Source organism: Mauremys mutica, chromosome 22, assembly GCF_020497125.1.
Source record: "Mauremys mutica isolate MM-2020 ecotype Southern chromosome 22, ASM2049712v1, whole genome shotgun sequence".
Taxonomy (NCBI): domain Eukaryota; kingdom Metazoa; phylum Chordata; order Testudines; family Geoemydidae; genus Mauremys; species Mauremys mutica.
Genome location: NC_059093.1, coordinates 17,773,054 through 17,792,185, shown reverse-complemented (window position 1 = coordinate 17,792,185; position 19,132 = coordinate 17,773,054). Strand labels below are relative to the sequence as shown.

At 61.2% G+C, this 19,132-nt stretch overlaps 1 protein-coding gene across 1 annotated transcript in view; it reads left to right on the top strand.

The window, feature by feature from the left end:
• ROBO4 (roundabout guidance receptor 4) overlaps window positions 1-18,513 on the top strand; it is a 69,219-nt gene extending 50,706 nt beyond the window's left edge. The window contains exons 15-19 of the mRNA XM_044996745.1: window positions 527-640; window positions 8,470-8,611; window positions 10,597-10,818; window positions 12,740-13,110; window positions 17,069-18,513. Coding sequence (XP_044852680.1) covers window positions 527-640; window positions 8,470-8,611; window positions 10,597-10,818; window positions 12,740-13,110; window positions 17,069-17,313 — 1,094 coding nt within the window. The 3' untranslated portion in view covers window positions 17,314-18,513. The remainder of the gene's footprint in view (window positions 1-526; window positions 641-8,469; window positions 8,612-10,596; window positions 10,819-12,739; window positions 13,111-17,068) is intronic.
• The last annotated feature ends 619 nt before the right edge of the window (window positions 18,514-19,132 follow it).

Below are 19,132 nucleotides of genomic sequence, written 5' to 3'. Positions count from 1 at the left end.
CCCCTCAAGGATTGAACTCACAACCCTGGATTTAGCAGGCCAATGCTCAAACCACTGAGCTATCCCTCCCCCGATAGCTCTGGCACACAGCTGTGCTGGTGTAGTCTCTGCAGTGGAGTTGTACCCCAAGCCGGGGCAACCTGGGGCCCCTGGGAAGCAAATAGCTGTGGCGCTGTGTGCACCACCCTGTCCCAGTGGTGCTGGGGGCAGAGCAGGGCAGGCCGGGGGCGCTGCGCAGGGGGATTCCCAGGCTCAGTCACAGTTGTGTCAGGGGCCCACATGCGAGTGAGGACTGGGCCCAAAACCTCCTCACAGGCTCCTCCACACTTGGTGACACGTCCAATACAGCAGCCACTGTCGCGGGCCAGATTCCCAGGCACCCCCGCTGGCCTCAGTGGGCTCACCCCCGTCTTCACAGCTCCAGCGGAGAGCAGGTATGGCCTGAGAGGGGCCCCGAGGAGAGGTGCAGCTCTGGTTATCCCCCACCACTGTCCCACTGCTCACCCCTCCTCTCCTTTCCCCCCAGAGCTGCAGCAGGTGCACAGCACCCCTGTGCTGTCACCCCGCCTCCCGGCATACCCCACCAGCCCTAGCAGTGTGCCCAGCACCAGCAGCCCAGGAAAGCGCCACGCAGGAAAAGGTGAGCAAAGCCATGGCCTGCCCCACGGACCCTCCTCCAGCTCTGGTCCCAGGGCGCTGGGGCTGCAGCACCAGGCCAGTTGCCTGGGGGCTGGACGGAAGGGGCGCTGGAGAAGGTCAGGACACCTGGAACTCCAGCTCTGCAAGACAGCAGTGGGGTGCAGAAGAAATTCATGGGTGCTCTGCAGGCCTGTGAGTGCTATGGGACCTTGTGGGACACTGCAGGAAGTTTGGGGGAGATTGGGTTCACCCATGGGGCCCTGTCGTAGTCTGGGAGGTGCACGGGGGGGCTGTTAGCCTCCAAGGCTCTCTGGGGGGTGAGGCTGTGTTAGCGGAGGAGGTGGTGCTGGACGGCTGCATTAGTGGCAGGAGTCTCCGGGCACTTTGTTAGTGGGAGGTCTGGCGGGCTGTGTTAGCAGGCGTGTCTCTGGGGGTCTGTCTTACCCTCTGGAGCTCTTGGGCTGGGGAGTCTCCGGGGGTCTGTGTTACCCTGTGGAACTCTCCGGTGGGGGGCAGGGGATGTAATATTCCCTGGTCTTCCGTGAACCTCTGGCCATGAAGCCAAGGCCTTCCCCCTCCACACACTGCAGTTGCCTGGATCCTTTTGCTGGCGTCGCTTCCCCGCCAGCTGGTGGAGATGCCCGGGAGCCAGCCTACTTGGCCCCTACTGGGGCTCATGCCTGGCCGGAGAACTCAAAGGCTGGGCTTGTCTGGGGCCTGGAGACTCAGCCTCCTCTGCTGCTCCCTAGGGACTCTCCCAGGCCCCCCATCTCTCCCCTCAGGTACACCCAGGTCCCTCTCCTGCTCCTCTGTACACCCCACCCCCACCCCCTCACACTGCCAGACGCTCGGGCTCCCCCAGCTGCCCTGATCCTTCGGCACTTGCCCCCTCCCTGTCCACATGCTCCTGCTCCACCTTGTCCCCCAGGGCTGGTCCCCCTCTGACGCCCTGGTCCCGCTCTCCCAGAGGCTGGGGGCAAGCAAGGGGAAGGTGTGGGAGCCTTGTGGGGTCTGCATGGCCTGGGGAGCTGCACTGGGAACCGTGGCCAGGTGCTGCCATCCACAGGCTGGGCCCCAGCGAGGGACATCTGGCCTGCAACTGGGGGCATGTCCCTGGCCTCTTGCTGCTGGCCCTGGCCACTGAGTGAGGTGGATTCCTTCCTTGGAGCATCTCTTGCCCTAGCTGCAGACACCTTCCTCCAACGCCAGGAGCAGAGCCACCCTACCCAGAGGCACCTCTGAGCTGGCAGCCTGGGCTGGCCTAGGGCAGAGCTGGCAGCATCCAGGCCTGGGCAAGATGAGGAGACTGGAAGGAGAAAAGGAGGTGATTCTGTAAGCCACCTCCCCGGGGCTCCAGGCCCATCCGGGGGACAGCAAGCGCCTGGGGGCAGGGCTGGAGTCTGTTACCCCCTTCCTGACCGTTCCCATGCCTGGGCTGCTGTGAACAGCTTGGGAATCCATTGCCTCTCCTGCTCTCCGTGCGGCGCTGAGCCAGCCAGGGCGGCCATATCTAGATCTCACTGCCCAGCCACGTAGGGCATCACTGCCCAGCGGAGGGGCCAGCCGGAGTGGGTCTGAGTTCTGCCAGGACTTGCACTACTAGAGAGCTGGCAGCAGGGGGCACCAGCACCCCACACAGCCGCCAGCCGGGGCTCTAAGCATCCCCCAGCCCGGCCCTGCCCAGTGCCCATCCTGCGGCACCCCTAGCTCTGCCCCCCAGCCACGGGGACGCAGAGTGGCTGCAGGAGGGGTGGGGTGGAGGGCACTATGCTGGGCGCTGCCCCTCCAGCCGCTCACCAGGGCCGCTCCCCCATGCGGCACACCCCGTGGCTGGGCAGGGCGGGCTGCTCAAACAAGGGGGTGCTGGGACTGACTAATGGGTCTGGCTTGGTTTCAGCCCCACAAGGTCCAAACCCCAAGTCGGGCCCTAGATGTCAGACCCTGACCCCCACATCATGATATTTTTGAAAAAGAGAAATCCTGTGGTGGGGGGCTGGCCCCCCGGGCTGGGAACAGTCGGCCCCCTGCTGAGCTGGGCTGGATTCAGTGCCGTGCCCTGGAACGGCTCACAGCCCGGCAGCAATGCCCTTAAGCAGCCCATCCCTTGCAGACACAACCAGTCCACTGGGGAAGCACTGCATGTATTAAACGCACTTCTGTTCTTCCTGGGGCTCACCGGGTAGGGGCTGGCCCTCCCTGCATGTCCCCCACCCACCCGGGCGCCTTCAGTCTGCCCCCACCCCTGCTTTTCAAGGCACAGCCCCAGGAACCAGGCTACAACCGCTAAACATGCAACAGGAAACCCAACATTCGGGCAACATCCCAGGTCCCATCAGCTCACCCTGCTGTGATGTAAAACCCCTCCAGCAGTAAAGCAGGGCCTTGCCCCAGCTGTTGTGCAAAGGGGGATGCTGTGTGGCAGAGCAGCTGGGCTTCGGCTCTTTCTGACTTAAAGACTCGGCTTCTCCTCCCAGCTCTGCCTGCCCTGCGGGGACCAGGGACAAGCTGCCCCTTAGCGTCTCTGTAAAACTGGTGAGAGGTGGAACCTTGGGCACAGAAATAGAACCAGAGGTGGAACCAGTGAAGGGCACAGAAATAGTAACAGTAGCCGCTGGCACATGGTTTGCAGTTCAGTGCCCCTTCCGCCGTGGCTGTTGTGCCCCGGCTCCCTTCCTTTGCTTCCAACAATCAAGTGACGGCCGCAGGTCTGCGGATCACCATGAGACCCCTGCAGCAGGGGCCAGTATAGTGCTGCTCCCGCACCGGCACCACGGCCCCCAGGAGAAACGTGGGGTGGGGCTCAGCCCTGGCCTCCTGCCCTAGCGATCCCCGACAGAGAGGGTGTTTAGCTGGTGGGTTGAGCCTGTCTCAAGCTCATCCACAGCTTTTATGTAACCCTTGGGCCGACCTCGCCCGGTGTCACAGCTGTCGGCTACATTCTGACCCAGCCGGTGAACTGCGGGCTTGAGACACTCTGTGGCAGAGCTGGGAGCTGACCCCAGGGCAGCCAAGAGCCAGGCTAGCGCCCTACCCACTGGGCCATGCTGCCTCTCCGAGGGGAGTACAAATCCTCAGAGGGAGGCGGCTCCCCCAAGCCGCGGTTCAGACTCTCTGCCCCCGACGCCCGTTGGCTCCGCTCTGGGCACAGCTCAGCTGTCGTGTCTCTATATTCTTTGAGAACCTCCAAATCGCTGGGCATGTGGAGCTGTTAGGAGCCCCACCTCGCTGAGGGCTTTGCAGCCAGCTCTCGGAGGGGAGGCGTGAGCAGCTGTGCATCACAGGGAGGAGGTTGGGGGGCCTGGTAACCCGCCCCTGTGCAGTCAATTGCACCCACACTGACATCTTTTCCCCCATGGGTGCTCCATCCCCGCTCCACCCTGAGTCCCCGTCCCCACTCTGCCCCCGAGCCCCCTCCCTCACTCTGCCTCTTCCTGCCCCTCGCCCACCGCCCTGCCCGTGACCCGCCTCTGCCTGCCCCAGCTCCGCCCTCGAAGCCCCCTGCCAGCCCATTGCTCGCTGCTGTCCGCCCTCTCCCAAGTGCCACCTGCCCTCCACAAAACAGCCGATCGGTGGCTTTCACTGCATGGTTGATTTTTTCCAGGCGCCCGCCCAGTTGGCTAATCCACCATTGGCCCCAGCGCCCTTCCCCCTCTCAGCCCCCCATGGCACACCTGGTCCGAGGGGATCAGTGCCATCGGCGCTCCCAGACAGGGACGCTGCCATGTTAACTGGAGCCTGGCGAGGTGCTGCTGGGATGCCAAGGAAACGGGCTTTTCGTACGGGAAGGAGGCCCGGCCTGCTGGGACTTACCAGATGTAAAGGTGGCTGCAGGAGACTCCCCGGGCCAGAGCCCTTGGTGTACCTCTGTGGCGCTCAGGGACGGGCAGAGGGCTGTTTTCTGGGGAGGGGAGGGTTTCTGCCTGGGTTTCTCTGCAGTAGAGACATCAGGGCTAGCCAGGCTGGCCATCCCTGGGTTGCTGGTCTTTCCTTGATGGCGCCGAGGTGAGGCTGGGGGCTGTCAGCTCACCAGAGGCCTAGGGATGCCGGTTCCCAGCACCAAACCAAACAGAGTCTGCTATGAATCCCTCCACTGCCTACCAACCCGGCTTCACCTCGTCGCTGCGCTCACAGCACGGCCCAGCGAGCCGCCGGGCCTAGGCACAGCTCATCGTCCCATGTAACCAGCAAGCAGAAAAAGCCCTTGAGCCCCCGAGACTCCCAGCCCTTCCATCATCCGACAGAAGAGCCCGGAGCCCACGTTTGCAGGGCGCCTGTAAAGGGTGGGAGGTAGCTCTGAGACACTGGGAGCACTTGCAGCCGCACTGCGGTTCCCCAGCCCTGCTTTGAAGGGTGAGCCGGCAGTGAGCCGGAGCTGTGAGACCAGGCAGCTCTCTGCCGAAGGGCTGGGTGCTCAGCCACGCGGACGGGGAGCACTCAGCAAAGCCGAGGAGTGCGGGGAACACCTACAGACCAAAGGGGCCGGCCGGCCTGCGATGCAGGAGACCGTGAAGAAAGCATCGCCTAGGTGCTTTGATCTGCTAAGAGCAGCTGAGGTTGAGAGAAGGGCTCATGCCTTGTGGGGATCACATTGCTTGTCGCTCCTTCTCCACACCCCACAGCTGATGTGTCGAGTGGTTAATGTGCCTTTGTTCTCTCTTCTGGGCCCATGTGGTTTCCCCTGTTGGAATTGGATCAGACCTGGGGTGGGAGGGGTGGGGGGGCAGTGACAGGAGACAGATAACACCTGGCAGCTGGCTTAGGAGCAAATAGGAATGGCTACGGGGGCTGGCCAAACACTGCTTCCCAAGTGACAGCCTTCCAGCATCTGTGCAGAATAACACGAGGCGTAAAAAGGACAGTAGTTAAAGTTAGGCTGATTTAGTTGGGGTTTGGTCCTGCTTTGAGCAGGGGGTTAGACTAGATGACCTCCTGAGGTCCCTTCCAACCCTGATATTCTATGATTCTATGATTCTAGACTAACCAGATAGCAAGTGTGAATAATCAGGACAGGGGGTGGGGGGTAATAGGAGCCTATATAAGAAAAAGCCCCAAATATCAGGACTGTCCCTATAAAATCGGGACATCTGATCACCCTAGTTATGGTCCGTCCATGGCGGGTGTGTGTAGCCATCAAGGACAATTCTTTTCAGCTGCATTGGAAATGAGACAGGGCATCCCTGGGGTGGTGGAAGAGACAGTGTCTGCTGGCCGAGTGAGGCGAGCCGGCCTCGGAGCTCAGGAGGCGGCTCGTGGGCAAGGGGCAGCCTCTGCCCATGATCCTCCTGCCTCGGCGAGGGGCTGGCGGGGTCCGGGCAGGAGGGGGGCTGAGTGCAGTCTAAACAGGGCCAGCTCCAGGCACCAGCCCAGCAAGCACGTGCTTGGCGCGGCCAACAGAGACGGGCGGCACATCCGGCTCTTCGGCGGCAATTCGGTGGCCGGTCCCTCACTCCCGTTTGGAGCGAAGGACCAGCTGCCGAATTGCTGCCAAAGACTGAACTGGAGGCGGTAGTGCCGCAGATCGCGATGGCGGCTTTTTTTAAAAAAAAATTAATTTTTTTTCTTTTTGCTACTTGGGGCAGCAAAAATCCTGGAGCCGGCCCTGAGTCTGAAAGCACAGATGGACAAGGAAGGGACGTCAGCAATGTGCCCTCAGGTCCCTGCTGCTAGAGGAGGGAATGGCAACCTCGGGCCAGGGTCCATGTCTCTAGCTCCCCTGGTGCCACAGAGCCTGGGCCACAGACCACGTTATTCACCCTTCTATTGCGTCCATCCTCTGCGTGTATCTGTGCTGGGAGCAGGCTGCCAGCACGTGGGGCAGGTCCTGTGCTGTGTGAGAGGAGAAGGTCCCAGCGGGAAATCGGCATGGGGAAAGGCCCGTACTAGGCCGGAGGAGGCCTAGCACAGCTCGCCAGCCATAAGCCTGTAGAGGGGGCAGATGGGCGAGACCCACGGCAAGCTGGCCCCCAACCAACAGGATAACGGTTCCCATCTGCCAGGGCCAGTCCTGGCCTTCCCATTGCACTGAATGAAAAGATTAGGAGTTTGTGCACATATAGTCTGCCTGTCACCAGGCCTCCGAACAGCCTCAGGATCAGCTGTGGGCGGTGGCTGAGGGTCCGTTGGCTGGGCTGCTTACCTGGATTCTCACTGGGATTTCAGCCTGGGGCACTGGGGAGCTGAGCTCCTGGAACTTGGTCAGGGGGTGGGTTGACTGGGGGATAAAGGGGTTACATGGGGGCTGGTGGGTGGGTTAGTGGGTTGCGGGGAGCAGGGGCATAGGAAGTGGGCTAGGGGACTGGTGAGTGGGTTGTGGGGAGCTGGTGGGTAGGTTAGTGGGCTCAGGGCCATCCTTAGGCATATGCAGCTGCGTAGGGCACCATGAAATGTGGGGCACCAAATTGCCCCTAATTTCATGGTGCCCTAGGCTGCTGCGTGCTGCATATGCGGCAGCACCAGCCCCAGCGACGAGCCCTATCCCTCGTCCGTCCCCCCGTGCAAGGGGCAGGGCCGTCCCTGGGGCGTGTGGGGCCCCGGACAACTCCCTCTACAATGCCTCTTACCCTTCCCCCCTGCTCCGCCCCCAGCCCACCCCCATTCCAGCTCTTCCTCCAGCGACCCCGCACTCACCGGCAGCAGCGGGAAGTGGAGCAACCTGGCCCCAGCCCGCTGTACTCCGCCAGCTCCCAGCCGCAGCACCCCACTTCCCACCGGTGAGTGCAGGGAAAGGCTGGGGCCAGGCTGCTCCACTTCCCGTCGCTGCCGGTGAGTCGGGGGGGATCCCTTCCCCCAAAACCCCCTCCCCCGAGCGACACGGCTGGGACTGGGGCGAGGGAAGTGGAGTGGGCTGCTCCTGGCCCCCCGCTAATCGCCCGGGCCACTCTGGGCTTGTGGGGCCCCCAAAAGTGCCCCCCACAGCTCCTGCCTCCCAGACCATGGGGGGAGGGGAGGAGGCCTGGGGCCCCACACAGCCTCCCTGCGGGGGGGCTACGTCGGGCACCCAAATGGCTAGAGACGGCCCTGAGTGGGCTGGGGCAGGTGGGTAGGTTAGTGGTTTGTGGAGTGGGAATTGGTTGCTTGGTGACTGTAGGTAGGTCAGTCTCTTGGGAGACTGGAGAGTTGGTTGCAGGCAAGTGGACATGTTGGGTGAGGGCTTGGGACATTGGATGGGAAGTTGGTGAAGTTGCTGGGGCGTGGCTGATGGGTCAGTTGGTTTCTCGGGGCCAGGGGAGGTGGTGAAGGGCTGGGTGAGGATCAGTTGGCCAGTAGGGGATAGAGGCCTTGATGAAGGGCTGGGGGTCAGTCATTCAGTATGGGGCTGGGGGGTTGGTTAGTTGGTAGCTGATGGAAGGGTTGAGGCACTGGGGCGTTGGTTGGTGCTGGATGGCAGGTTTGGGCAGCTGGAGAGTTGGTTGGGGCCACTGTGATCAATTAATCTGAGCTGTACAGCCCAGGCCATAGGACTTCCCCGGATTCTCTTGCTTAAACTAGAGCAGATCTTTTAGAAAAACATCCAGCCTTGATTTAAAAATTGCCCGTGGTGGAGAATCCATCATGACTCCTGGTAAATTGTTCCACCGGTTAATCACCCTTCACTGTTAATTTGCTCTTTTGAATTTGTCTAGCATCAGCTTCCAGCCAGTGTATCTTGTTGGGGTCGGGGGGTTGGGTCTGATTATCTGGGGCCTGTTGGGTTGGTGGGGAATTGTTGGTGGGCTGGGAGGGGTGGCAGGGGGCTGGGGCCAGGTGGGTGATTGGCAGGTGGGTCGGGTCGGGGGGTGGCAGCGGGCTGGACAGCTGGCTGATCATTTTCTCATGTTTTTTCTTCCCTAGGAGAGGATACCAAAGTGCTGAAAACCTTCAGCTCCCCCAAGCTGCTGCAGTCCAGAGGCTCACTGCACGGACCTGGCACATTGCCCCCCGCTCCAGCTCCTCCCACGCCGCACGGCCCCCAGGGCCAGGGCACGCAGCCAGAGTAAGGGCCTTCTGATTTATGTTAAGTGCCTGTTTACCCTGCTTTGCCTGCCAGATGAAGTGTGCCTCAGCCTCTCTGGAGTGCACCCTCTGAAGGGCAGAACCCTGTGACCCGCCACGCTGGGCCTGGCATTGTCTGCACTCGGGGTTTGTTCCTAACAACGTTCCTGAGGCTGAATAACCGACTGTAGCCAGGGGGACGGTAAAGGCAAAGCAATCCGAGGAGGAGGGACGCGCAGCTCCAGTGGGTTGGCCTGACCTGCTTTGGAGAGACGCCTTTCTCGAGCAGTGCTGGCAGTCTGGTTTACAGGCTGCGACACTTTTTGCATGTCACTGAATCCAGCCCACCAGCTTGTAACCAGCTCCACGTCCTGCTGCTGCCCGGGGGCTCCAGGTTAGGCTGCTGGGCGGGGTGTGGTGGGGGCGTCATGCCAGGCGGGGGCTCCAGGAGACGCTGGCACGGGGAAGTTCGAAGGGGTGTTTCCTGCCCCCTCTCACAGCTGGTCGTCTGGGTCTGGACAGCGGGCGAGTGCCAGACCGTGCTAGACAGACTCTGTGGCCCCAGCCAGTCCCTCTCCTCATACTGGCTCAGGTCCTGACATCTGGATTCCCACGGGGATGGGGCTTGTGCTGGACTCGGAGCCAGTGGTGGCGGCGGCTGGCTCAGGGATTCCTTTCTGGTGCTTGAGCGTTACCTCACCCCACCGAGCACCGAGCACAAATCTCTGATGGGGAGAGCACAGCCAGTCTTGTGCCCAGCACCCCCCATGCCCATTCCTCCAGCAGCACCTAGAACTTGTCACCTGCTGCCCCCACGGCCCTGAAACTGGCACAGGCAGTGTGTGTAGGGGCCACGGGGGAGTAAAGCTAGGCCCTGCCGTCTACCTTCTTTGTGCTTAAAATGACATAAAGGTCGGTTCCAGGGTGGGGTGGGAATCACCCACTCGCTGTCTATAGATTGGTTCTGGAACCAGGCAGGAATCCCCCCTTGCTGTCTATAGGTTGGTTCCAGAGCAGGGCGGGAATCCCCACTTGCTGTCGATATGTTGGTTCTGGAGCAGGGCACGAATCCCCACTCGCTATCTATAGGTTGGTTCTGGAGCAGGATGGGAATCCCCCCTTGCTGTTGATATGTTGGTTCCAGAGCAAGGCAGGAATCCCCCCTCGATGTTGATAGGTTGGTTCCGGAGCAGGACGGGAATCCCCCCTCGCTATCTATAGGTTGGTTCCAGAGCAGGATGGGAATCCCCCCTTGCTGTCGATAGGTCGGTTCCAGAGCGGGGCGGGAATCCCCTCTCGCTGTCTATAGGTTGGTTCCGGAGCAGGGCGGGAATCCCCCCTCGCTGTCTATAGGTTGGTTCCGGAGCAGGGCGGGAATCCCCCCTCGCTGTCTATAGGTTGGTTCCGGAGCGGGGCGGGAATCGCCCCTCGCTGTCTATAGGTTGGTTCCGGAGCGGGGTGGGAATCCCCCCTCGCTGTCTATAGGTTGGTTCCGGAGCAGGGCGGGAATCCCCCCTCGCTGTCTATAGGTTGGTTCTCCATTTCCCATGAGGATTCATTTAGCTACTTGTCAAATGCGGTTAGGAACCTCCTGGTCCCTCCTCCCCGGCCCTCCAGGCATGGGGTGAGTGCCCTCTGTAGGGGGGCGGGAGGCGCTGACAGGCCAGGCTAATGGGCCCACAGGCGCCATGAGCTTGCCGGCCTTGGGGACGGAAGAACGGGTACTGTGTTTTCTGTGTTAGGAGGATGGAGGGGTTTGTCCAACATCCAGCTGACAGCGGCCCCTGGATGTTTGCCCCAAGTCCTGGGCTTCACGCTGTGGGGAAGGAGCCTCTCCCCACCAGGGGAGCCCATGGGTCTGAAGGGGGGCTGGGGGGCTCCGGAACTGAGCAGGACTGGGGGAGGCAGGGCAGGTGAGGGCGTGAGGGGGATGTGCCAGGGCCCAGCATGGCAGGCTCCCCACAGTGATGGTGTCTGTGCCTACAGGAGCAGAGACGGTGGGGAGGCAGCCAGGCCTTTCCTGGCTGGAGAGTTGCAGCCAAGCACAGAGAACGCCCTTCGGAGTGTGCTGCCCTCACCCTCGCTGCCCTACCGCCGCCTTGCCGCTGCCTCTCCTGCACCCTCGCTCGGCGACGACGGGGAGGCCGTGCTGACGCCGGACCAGGTGGCTGCGTACCTGGAGCTCAGTGCGGAGGCCGAGTGCCAGAGGTAAAGGCTCCGGCCAAGCTTGGAATCCCCTCCCCAGCCTGCTGCAAGGCCCAGAGGCCGGGCACAACCTCTCGCTGCACCGACCCTCATATCACACCCTCCCTCTGCTCCACCAAGCAGGCTGCACACCCGCCTGCACACTCACACAGACCTGCACAGTCACACGGACCCCTGCACATGCACACTCACTCACCTGCACACACACACACACACTCACCTGCAGTCTTACACCTACCTGCCTGCACACTTGTATACACCTGCTATACACACCAAGCCACCTGCATGCACACCCAAACACACACCTGCACACACACAGTCACCCGCCACACACCTGCTGCACACACACACCTCTGTGCACACACAGCCACCTGCACACTCACATGAACAGCCATCTGCACACTCACACATAACTGAACACACACATACAGCTGCCTGCACACACCACACACACACACCTGGACACTCTCACCCACCCACCTGCATACTCACACACAGCTGACTACACATACCTGCACACACACACACACACATACACACACACACACACACGTGCATGCACACAAACACACCTTCACACTTACACACAAACCTGTACACACAAAGGCACCTGCACTTACACATGCACACCTGCACACACACTCTCTCTCTCACACATACACACAACTTTTCACCCACATAGCCACCTGCAGCCACACACACCTGCCTTCACACACACACACAGCTGCCTGCACCCACACCCACCTGCACACAAACACACTTGCACATACACACATCTGCAGAATCACAGCTATTTGCACACTCACACACACCCCTACACTCACACACACCTGAACACACACCTGTAAACACACATACATCTGCCTACACACCCACCCACCCACACCTGCACACACCCACACACCTGGACACTCACAACCACCCACCTGTACACTCATACATAGCTGCCTACATACAAACACAACCACCTGCACACACACACACACCTTTGCACACCCCTGCACAAAAAAGCCCCTGCACACTTACACACAACCACTTGCACACACACACCTGCACACACACACACACACTCTCTCTCTCACACACACACCTGCATACTTACCTGCACAACCACCTGCACATTCAACACACCCGCCTGCGCACTCACCCCCATGCACCTGCACACGTGTACTCACCTGTCTGCACACTCACCCATACAAACACACGCATATCTGCCTGCACATTCATACACACCTGCCTGCACACACAGATATCTTCACCCTCACTTGCCTGTGAGGGGTCAGGGCGGCCTTAGCGTTTTAAGGAGCAACAGGGTGTTTTTAATGGGTTTATTTCATAGGTGCCAGGGCCAGAAGGGACCACTGTGATCATCTCACCTGGTCCTCTGCACAGACAATTCATAGTGCAGATTTGCTAGCAAACCAGCCCGGCCGGATTTAAACCTGTCAGTGATTGAAAAACAAAACCTACCAGCTGGTACCTGCAGCCATACGGCTCTGAGGGGGTGTCAGCCAAGACTCGACCCCTGCCCCGTCAGACCCCCCCACCGCACACAGCCCCATTGCATCGAGCTACGGCTGGCTTCACGCCCCATCAGCTCTAGTGCATCAGGCAGGTGAACCCCATTTCAGGCACGGCTACGCTCCACGAGCTGGGCTCATACCCTGCAGGCTTGGCGCCTGAGAACACGTCAATAAGCTCGGGCTGGAACCTGGCCCCTGAATGGGCCCCGGGGAGCGTGGGTGGGCCCCTGGACCCGGTGTCACTGGGAATTGCAGGGCTGACCGTGAACCCCCCAGGAGCGAGGCTTTGCCGCAGCAGGGATCGGAGCCCCCCAGGCCCAGCCTTCTCTGCACCGAGGCAGCGCGTTCCCGACTAAGGCTACCGCCCACGTTAATGCCAGCTCCACGTTCTCTCTCCAAAGGCCCCGGCAGGAGAGCGCCTTCTCCCCCCCGCACACCTACGGGTACATCTGCGGCCCGCTGCGCTCCGAGCTGGGGGCGGGGCCTGCCCCCGGAGAGGACGACGACCCCGACGCGGCCGGGGGCGGCTGCCAGTCCATGCCCTTCCTGCGCCGGTACTGCCGGACGCCCTCGTCCAGCTCGCTGGGCGGCTCCCTGCTCAACGGCTGGGGCTCGGTCTCCGAGGAGAACTTCACTAGCACCCGCTGCAGCCTGGTCAGCTCCTCCGACGGCTCCTTCCTCGTGGACGCCAACTTCGCGCAGGCCCTGGCCGTGGCCGTGGACAGCTTCTGCTTTGGGCTGAGCCCGAGCGAGGCCGAGCCGGCCTACCCAGGTACATGGATCCCTCCCGTGCCCAGAGCCCTGGGGATAGGCGCTCACAGCGCTGGCACTGGGCCCTGCTCTCTGCGCCAGGCCTCGGGTGCAGTGGGAGGGGGGCAGGGGCAGATGGGGGCAGGTTCGTTTTCTGTTTCTCTTAGGACCGAGAATGCCAATGAACTAAGAGCTTAGCTGCCAAACCTCTTTGGCCTGCCCTGGAGAGGGGGCTGCAGATGTTAATTAATGGGGGCTCTGAAGAACCACTGCACCTAACCCCTGGGCAAGTCACTGTGTGGGGAGCGTGACCTGGCCAGGCTCATGGCTTCAGGGCCAAGCTGGCCAAGGCGTCCCCCCAGCACCAGGCTCTGTGCCGGCCGGCGGAGTAGAGCAAGGTCTGGCATGGAAGCCGTACCCTGGAGCTGACAGAGCTGGGGACTCATACTCCTCCAGGGCCCGCGGGCCTGTGCTGCCGCCCCTGCCTGCACGCTGGGGCCTCGTGCACACGGATCCAGCAGTGCAGCTGTGTGTGCCAGCGCCCAGCCTCGGGGCACGCTCGGCACAGCCCCTCCTGGTTGAGGAGAAGCTGAATTTAGAGAGGACACGGGGGCCTGATTTTCCACCCCCAGGCTGGCCAGGGCAGGTTGGGCTGGTCTGGTCTAGGATTCGCTCTCCCTTGGGCAGGGCAGACGGCCGCGTGGCTATTGCACTTGTCTGGCCCTACGCTGCAAATCAGCATCCTGGTAGCTGCACCGTGGGGATCCCTGCTTGCCCACATGCTTGGGGCATTGCCCTGCGGGGCTGGGTCCGGGGAGTTGCTCAGACACACTCTCCCCACAGATCTCTCTCCCCGAGGCAGGAGACATCTCATCCAGATGTGGAAAGAGCAGCTTGTGTTGCAGTGGCAGAAGCAGGGACCTGCACAGAGTATGGGCAGCAGTTGGCTCCCCCCAGGGGGAGGAGCAGGGCGGAGGTGCACCCCCAGGGAGAGCATCCAGAGGCCTTGCACTCAGGGGCCCTGTGCCTCCTGGGGGTCGGTATGCGGTGTGCAGCCTTCCTTCTCCAGCTGATGGTCCCTGGAGTCCGGGGCCCGGCGGGGAGGTGTTCGCCCGGGTTAGCAGATTAGGGGCATGTTACAGCCTGTGCCCTGCCTCTGTGTGACCGGCACAGGCAGGTTTCTGTCTGCCCAGCCTGGGCGGGTGCCAGGGGGACATCGGTTCTCAGGGGTTGGGAATTCTGGTTGCGGTGCTCCAAGCGGCATTGACTCACCTCCCAGAGGCACAGGCAGGACATGCCCCCGGCTCTGCCCAGCCAGCCGAAGAGCTGCTCATGTAGGAACCCACTGCTAGTGTAAGCCACACACCTCCTGGGGGGCGGCTCTGTCCCATCTAGTGGCACCGAGACCACTTAGAGAGAGAGAGAAATGAGTCTATTCTACAGCTGTAGCTCACGGCCAGCTGGCTTTTAGCTCATGCAGTAGAGGCTCATGCACTAAGCTCCAAAGGTGCCCAGTTCGATCCCGCCCACTGACGACCAGGGTCTGTCGGCGTTACACTAGCAGAACCCAGCTGTGCCTGTGCGCTGCCCGCCGGCCCCGCAGAAGGGCCCCGGATGGGGGGATCAGGCCAGGCCAGAGCCCCACTCTCTGCACACTGCAGCCTCAGGCGTCTGCGTGTACTGCATTGCGCCTGCTGCTCGGGGTCTGGGCTTCAGTAAATCCGCTGTCACTCCAGGTCCCCCAGAGCCACCGTTAACCCAAACTGACAGCACTGGGAGCAGGCGAGAGACCAACAGGAAACGAGCCGCGCGGTCTGGGTGCATCCTTAGCAAGTTTGCAGATGACACGAAACTGGGAGGAGTGGTTGATACGCTGGAGGGTAGGGATAGGATACAGAGGGACCTAGACAAATTAGAGGATTGGGCCCAAAGAAATATGATGAGGTTCAACAAGGACAAGTGCAGAGTCCTGCACTTAGGACGGAAGAATCCCCTGCACTGCTACAGACTAGGGACCGAATGGCTGGGCAGCAGTTCTGCAGAAAAGAACCTAGGGGTTACGGTGGACGAAAAGCTGAATATGAGTCAACAGTGTGCCCTTGTTGCCAAGAAGGCTAATGGCATTTTGGGTTGTATAAGTAGGGGCATTTCCAGCAGATCTAGGGACGTGATCATTCCTCTCTATTCAGCACTGGTGAGGCCTCATTTGGAGTACTGTGTCCAGTTTTGGGCCCCACACTACAAGAAGGATGTGGATAAATTGGAGAAAGTCCAGCGGAGGGCAACAAAAATGATTAGGGGGCTGGAGCACATGACTTACGAGGAGAGGCTGAGGGAACTGGGATTGTTTAGCCTGCAGAAGAGAAGAATGAGGGGGGATTTGATAGCTGCTTTCAACTACCTGAAAGGGGGTTCCAAAGAGGATGGTTCTCAGTGGTAGAAGATGACAGAACAAGGAATAATGGTCTCAAGTTGCAGTGGGGGAGGTCTAGGTTGGATATTAGGAAAAACTTTTTCACTAGGAGGGTGGTGAAGCACTGCAATGGGTTACCTAGGGAGGTGGTGGAATCTCCTTCCTTAGAGGTTTTTAAGGTCAGGCTTGACAAAGCCCTGGCTGGGATGATTTAGTTGGGTTTGGTCCTGCTTTGAGCAGGGGGTGGGACTAGATGACCTCCTGAGGTCCCTTCCAACCCTGAGATTCTATGATTCTGCCCAGAATCGCTGACGAACCGCCCGGGCAGAGCCGGCTAGAGAGCCAGACGGGCCTGTGGCCCCCTTAGCTCTTCGGGGAGCCACATGAGTCTGTTAGTTACTGGGCCCTGAACTGCTCCCAGCTATGTCCAGCCCCTCACTGAGGGTGGGGGGCTCTCGGGGACCCACGTGCCCCTCACTGAGGGCGGGGGGGCTCTCGGGGACCCACGTGCCCCTCACCCAGGGCGGGGGGCTCTCGGGGACCCACGTGCCCCTCACCCAGGGCGGGGGGCTCTCGGGGACCCACGTGCCCCTCACCCAGGGCGGAGGGCTCTCGGGGACCCACGTGCCCCTCACCGAGGCCCTGGAGCTATGCAGGGTATTTGATGCGCTGAGCTCAGCCATGCCCTATGGCGCCCACGTTTACACAACTCACACCCCGTCCACAGGCAACAGTGCTCCAGGCGCTGCCTTTCCTGAAGGGCCCAGCGGGACCCAGCTGGGTTAGCTCCTCTCCGGGCTGCTTGGACCTTGTCCAGCTGAAACAGCTTCATTGGCCCAAGGCGCAGCTCCTCCTCCCGCCAGCGCCCGCAGCAGTGCCAGCCCTGTGCATCACTCCCAGCCTAGCTCCGCGGTGTGCCCGGCATGCACCTACACTGTGCCTGGGAGAGGAAGGGCCAGAGCTGGCCCCAGGATGGGAGCCAGGGGGCGGGAGGCTGCTGCAGCCCAGGAGCTCTATAGGAAGCTGCAAAGGGAGCAGGCTCTGAGGAGGGGCCTGTGTCTGCAGAGGGGCCTGGCTGCCTGAGGTGCCAGCTGGCGGTGCCAGCGCCGTGGATGGGACACCGGCCCTGTGCGGTGCCAGCGATGTGGCAATGATGCCAGCCCCTAGCACCACTTCTCAACTAGCGGCGAGAGGCCACCTGCCCTGGGCTGGGGGGAGCCACCTGAGCACCGAGGTCAGGCCTGTCCCCATTCAGTGGCCGGACGTCAGGGTCACGCCCGTCCCTGCTCTGAGACGCACGTGCCCTGGCAGCCCCTGGAGTGGGCGCCGAGCTCTGCTCCACCTGCCGGACACTGGCATGGGAATGGCCTGGCCCTTTGCCCTGCGCTGCGGCAGCCACGCTGCCCTTCCGCTGCTCCTGCCGCGCCAGTGTAACCCCAGTGACAGTGGGGCGGGGCACAGGGCTGTCTTACCATCAGGCCAGCCCGGGGATCCTGGGGTTCCCTGATTCTCGCCCACCCACTCCGTGAACCTCGCAGCGTAACTCGGGGGTTGCTCTTTCCCACAGACTTCTCGCCGCCCGCCTCCCCGCTGGATAGGTTCCTTCCCCGTCCCGAGCGCTGGCAGGGCGCGGCGTGGGCTGGAGCAGAGCCCCTTCCCCTTCCCACCTGGGAGTGGAGCACCGGCTGGCTGGAGGACATGGAGGCCAAGTACTCCCAGAGGCCCGAGGGGACACCTGCCGCTGAGAAGCCAGAGGGGAAGGCAGCACTGAACGGGACCCGGCCCCTCACTGGGCCAAACGGCAAGTGTTAGTGCTGGTGCTGCCTGGCACACGGTGACTGGGACGCTGGCGGGCCGGCCTGCTCTGGCATCGCAGCACTGCCTCCTCCCCAGCTAGGAGATCAGCCAGAGCCCTCAGCATCCCCGGGACCTTCAGGGCACGTCTACCCCTAGACCCTGCGGCTGGCCCCTGCCAGCTGACTCGGGCTGTGGGGATGTTTCATTGGGGTGTAGAGGTTCAGGTGTGGGCTGCAGCCTGAGCTCTGGGCTCCTCCCTCCCGGCAGGGTCCCAGAGCCCTGGCTTCAGGCCTTGCTGCCACGCTGGGGCTGGAGCAGAATCCTGTCCTCTGTGGAGTTCCCTGTGACACATGGTGCCTAGGCGAGGTGCCAGCCAGGCCAGACACAGGAGCACCCTCCGCTCACCCCTAGAGCAAGGCCTGGGAACCGCCAAGGCTCCTAGGGAGCACCGAGAAAAACCCACTGGGAGACTCCCCAGGAGGGGAGGCAGAACAATCAAAGGGAGAGTCCTGGAGCCCGCTCCTACCCAGCGGCTAGGAAAGGGAGGAGAGTTCCCCACCCAGCCGGTGACCGGGAGCAGGCAAAATCCCCAAACAGCCCCCTCTGGCAACTCCTTGGATAAGTGCCCCAGCCCCTTCCTGCTGCCGAACACCCTCTGCCCCGTAGCGCTCCCAAGTGCGAGTGCCACCTTTAGGGCAGCGTGATAAAAACCTGGGCACAAACCCCTGACCTTCGAACCAACCAACTGCCCCTAGTGCAAACTGCACCGGCACTCTGACAGCCTGAACATGGAGCCCTGCCAGCCCCAGGGTGCTCTGCGCCGGCTTGCCACCCACGGGAGCATATCTCCCTGACAGGTGACCCTTAAGACCAAGAATCACAGCAGTAGTCAGGTACCCCCAGTCCCCAGTCACTTGCCCCAGGTCAGTTGCATGTTAGGTCTCACCAAGGACAACGCTTGTGGCCAATCTTCTAATAAACTACATGAAGCTTTATTACCTAGGAGAAGAAAACTAGAGTTATTTACAAGGTTAAAGCAAGTGAATAGAGACACACACCAATGAGGTACAGTCTTAGCTTTCAAAGGGTAACAGAGGCGGCTATAATCAGCGAGCTCTATTGTCCTTTAGGGCTAACCCAGGCTGAGCACTGGGGATCCCTTGCTTATGCCTAGGAAACTCCTTCCTCTCCCCCACGCCCAAATCCAAGCAGCACAGAAACCTAGTTCCTTTTGTCTGGGGGTTTTATTCCCCTCCGGCCATGTGGTCTCAGCTGCAAACTCAGCTGATGGAGGAGTCCACTCACGTGACTCATCTTCACAGGGAGGAGAGCAGGACAGGAGAACGTTTAGTTTCTCACTCTGGATATAGGAGTTTCCAGTTGCAGGATCCCACCAGAGGTATCGCTGGGTCTCCTCCTTCAGGAGGGGGTGTAACAATTTCTGCAGAAGAGCAGCTCCTCACACTAATTAGTGGCGATTCAGAGAGGCTCACCCTCCAGCCACTCCAATAGTATGGAACACAGATCAATGCAGGTGGCATCTCCCAGGCATTCACTAGAGGCCAATCACTAAACACGTCCTTATCATCCTCATACCTATTTGATCAGTATTAACCCCCACGTGAGCTACTGCGATTCCAGCCCTGGGTCTGTCAGTGTCCAGTAGAGCCATGGGGACCTTGGCATGAGCTGGCACCTGGCCTGCCAGCATCACCCCCCCCCCCCGCCAGCCTCTTTCTTCCAGGTGGTGCTCTCTGTAGATTACCAACAGTGCTGGCCATCATGGAGCAGCCTGCCCAGATCCTGGGCTGAGCTCCAGCCTCCCCACAGCATG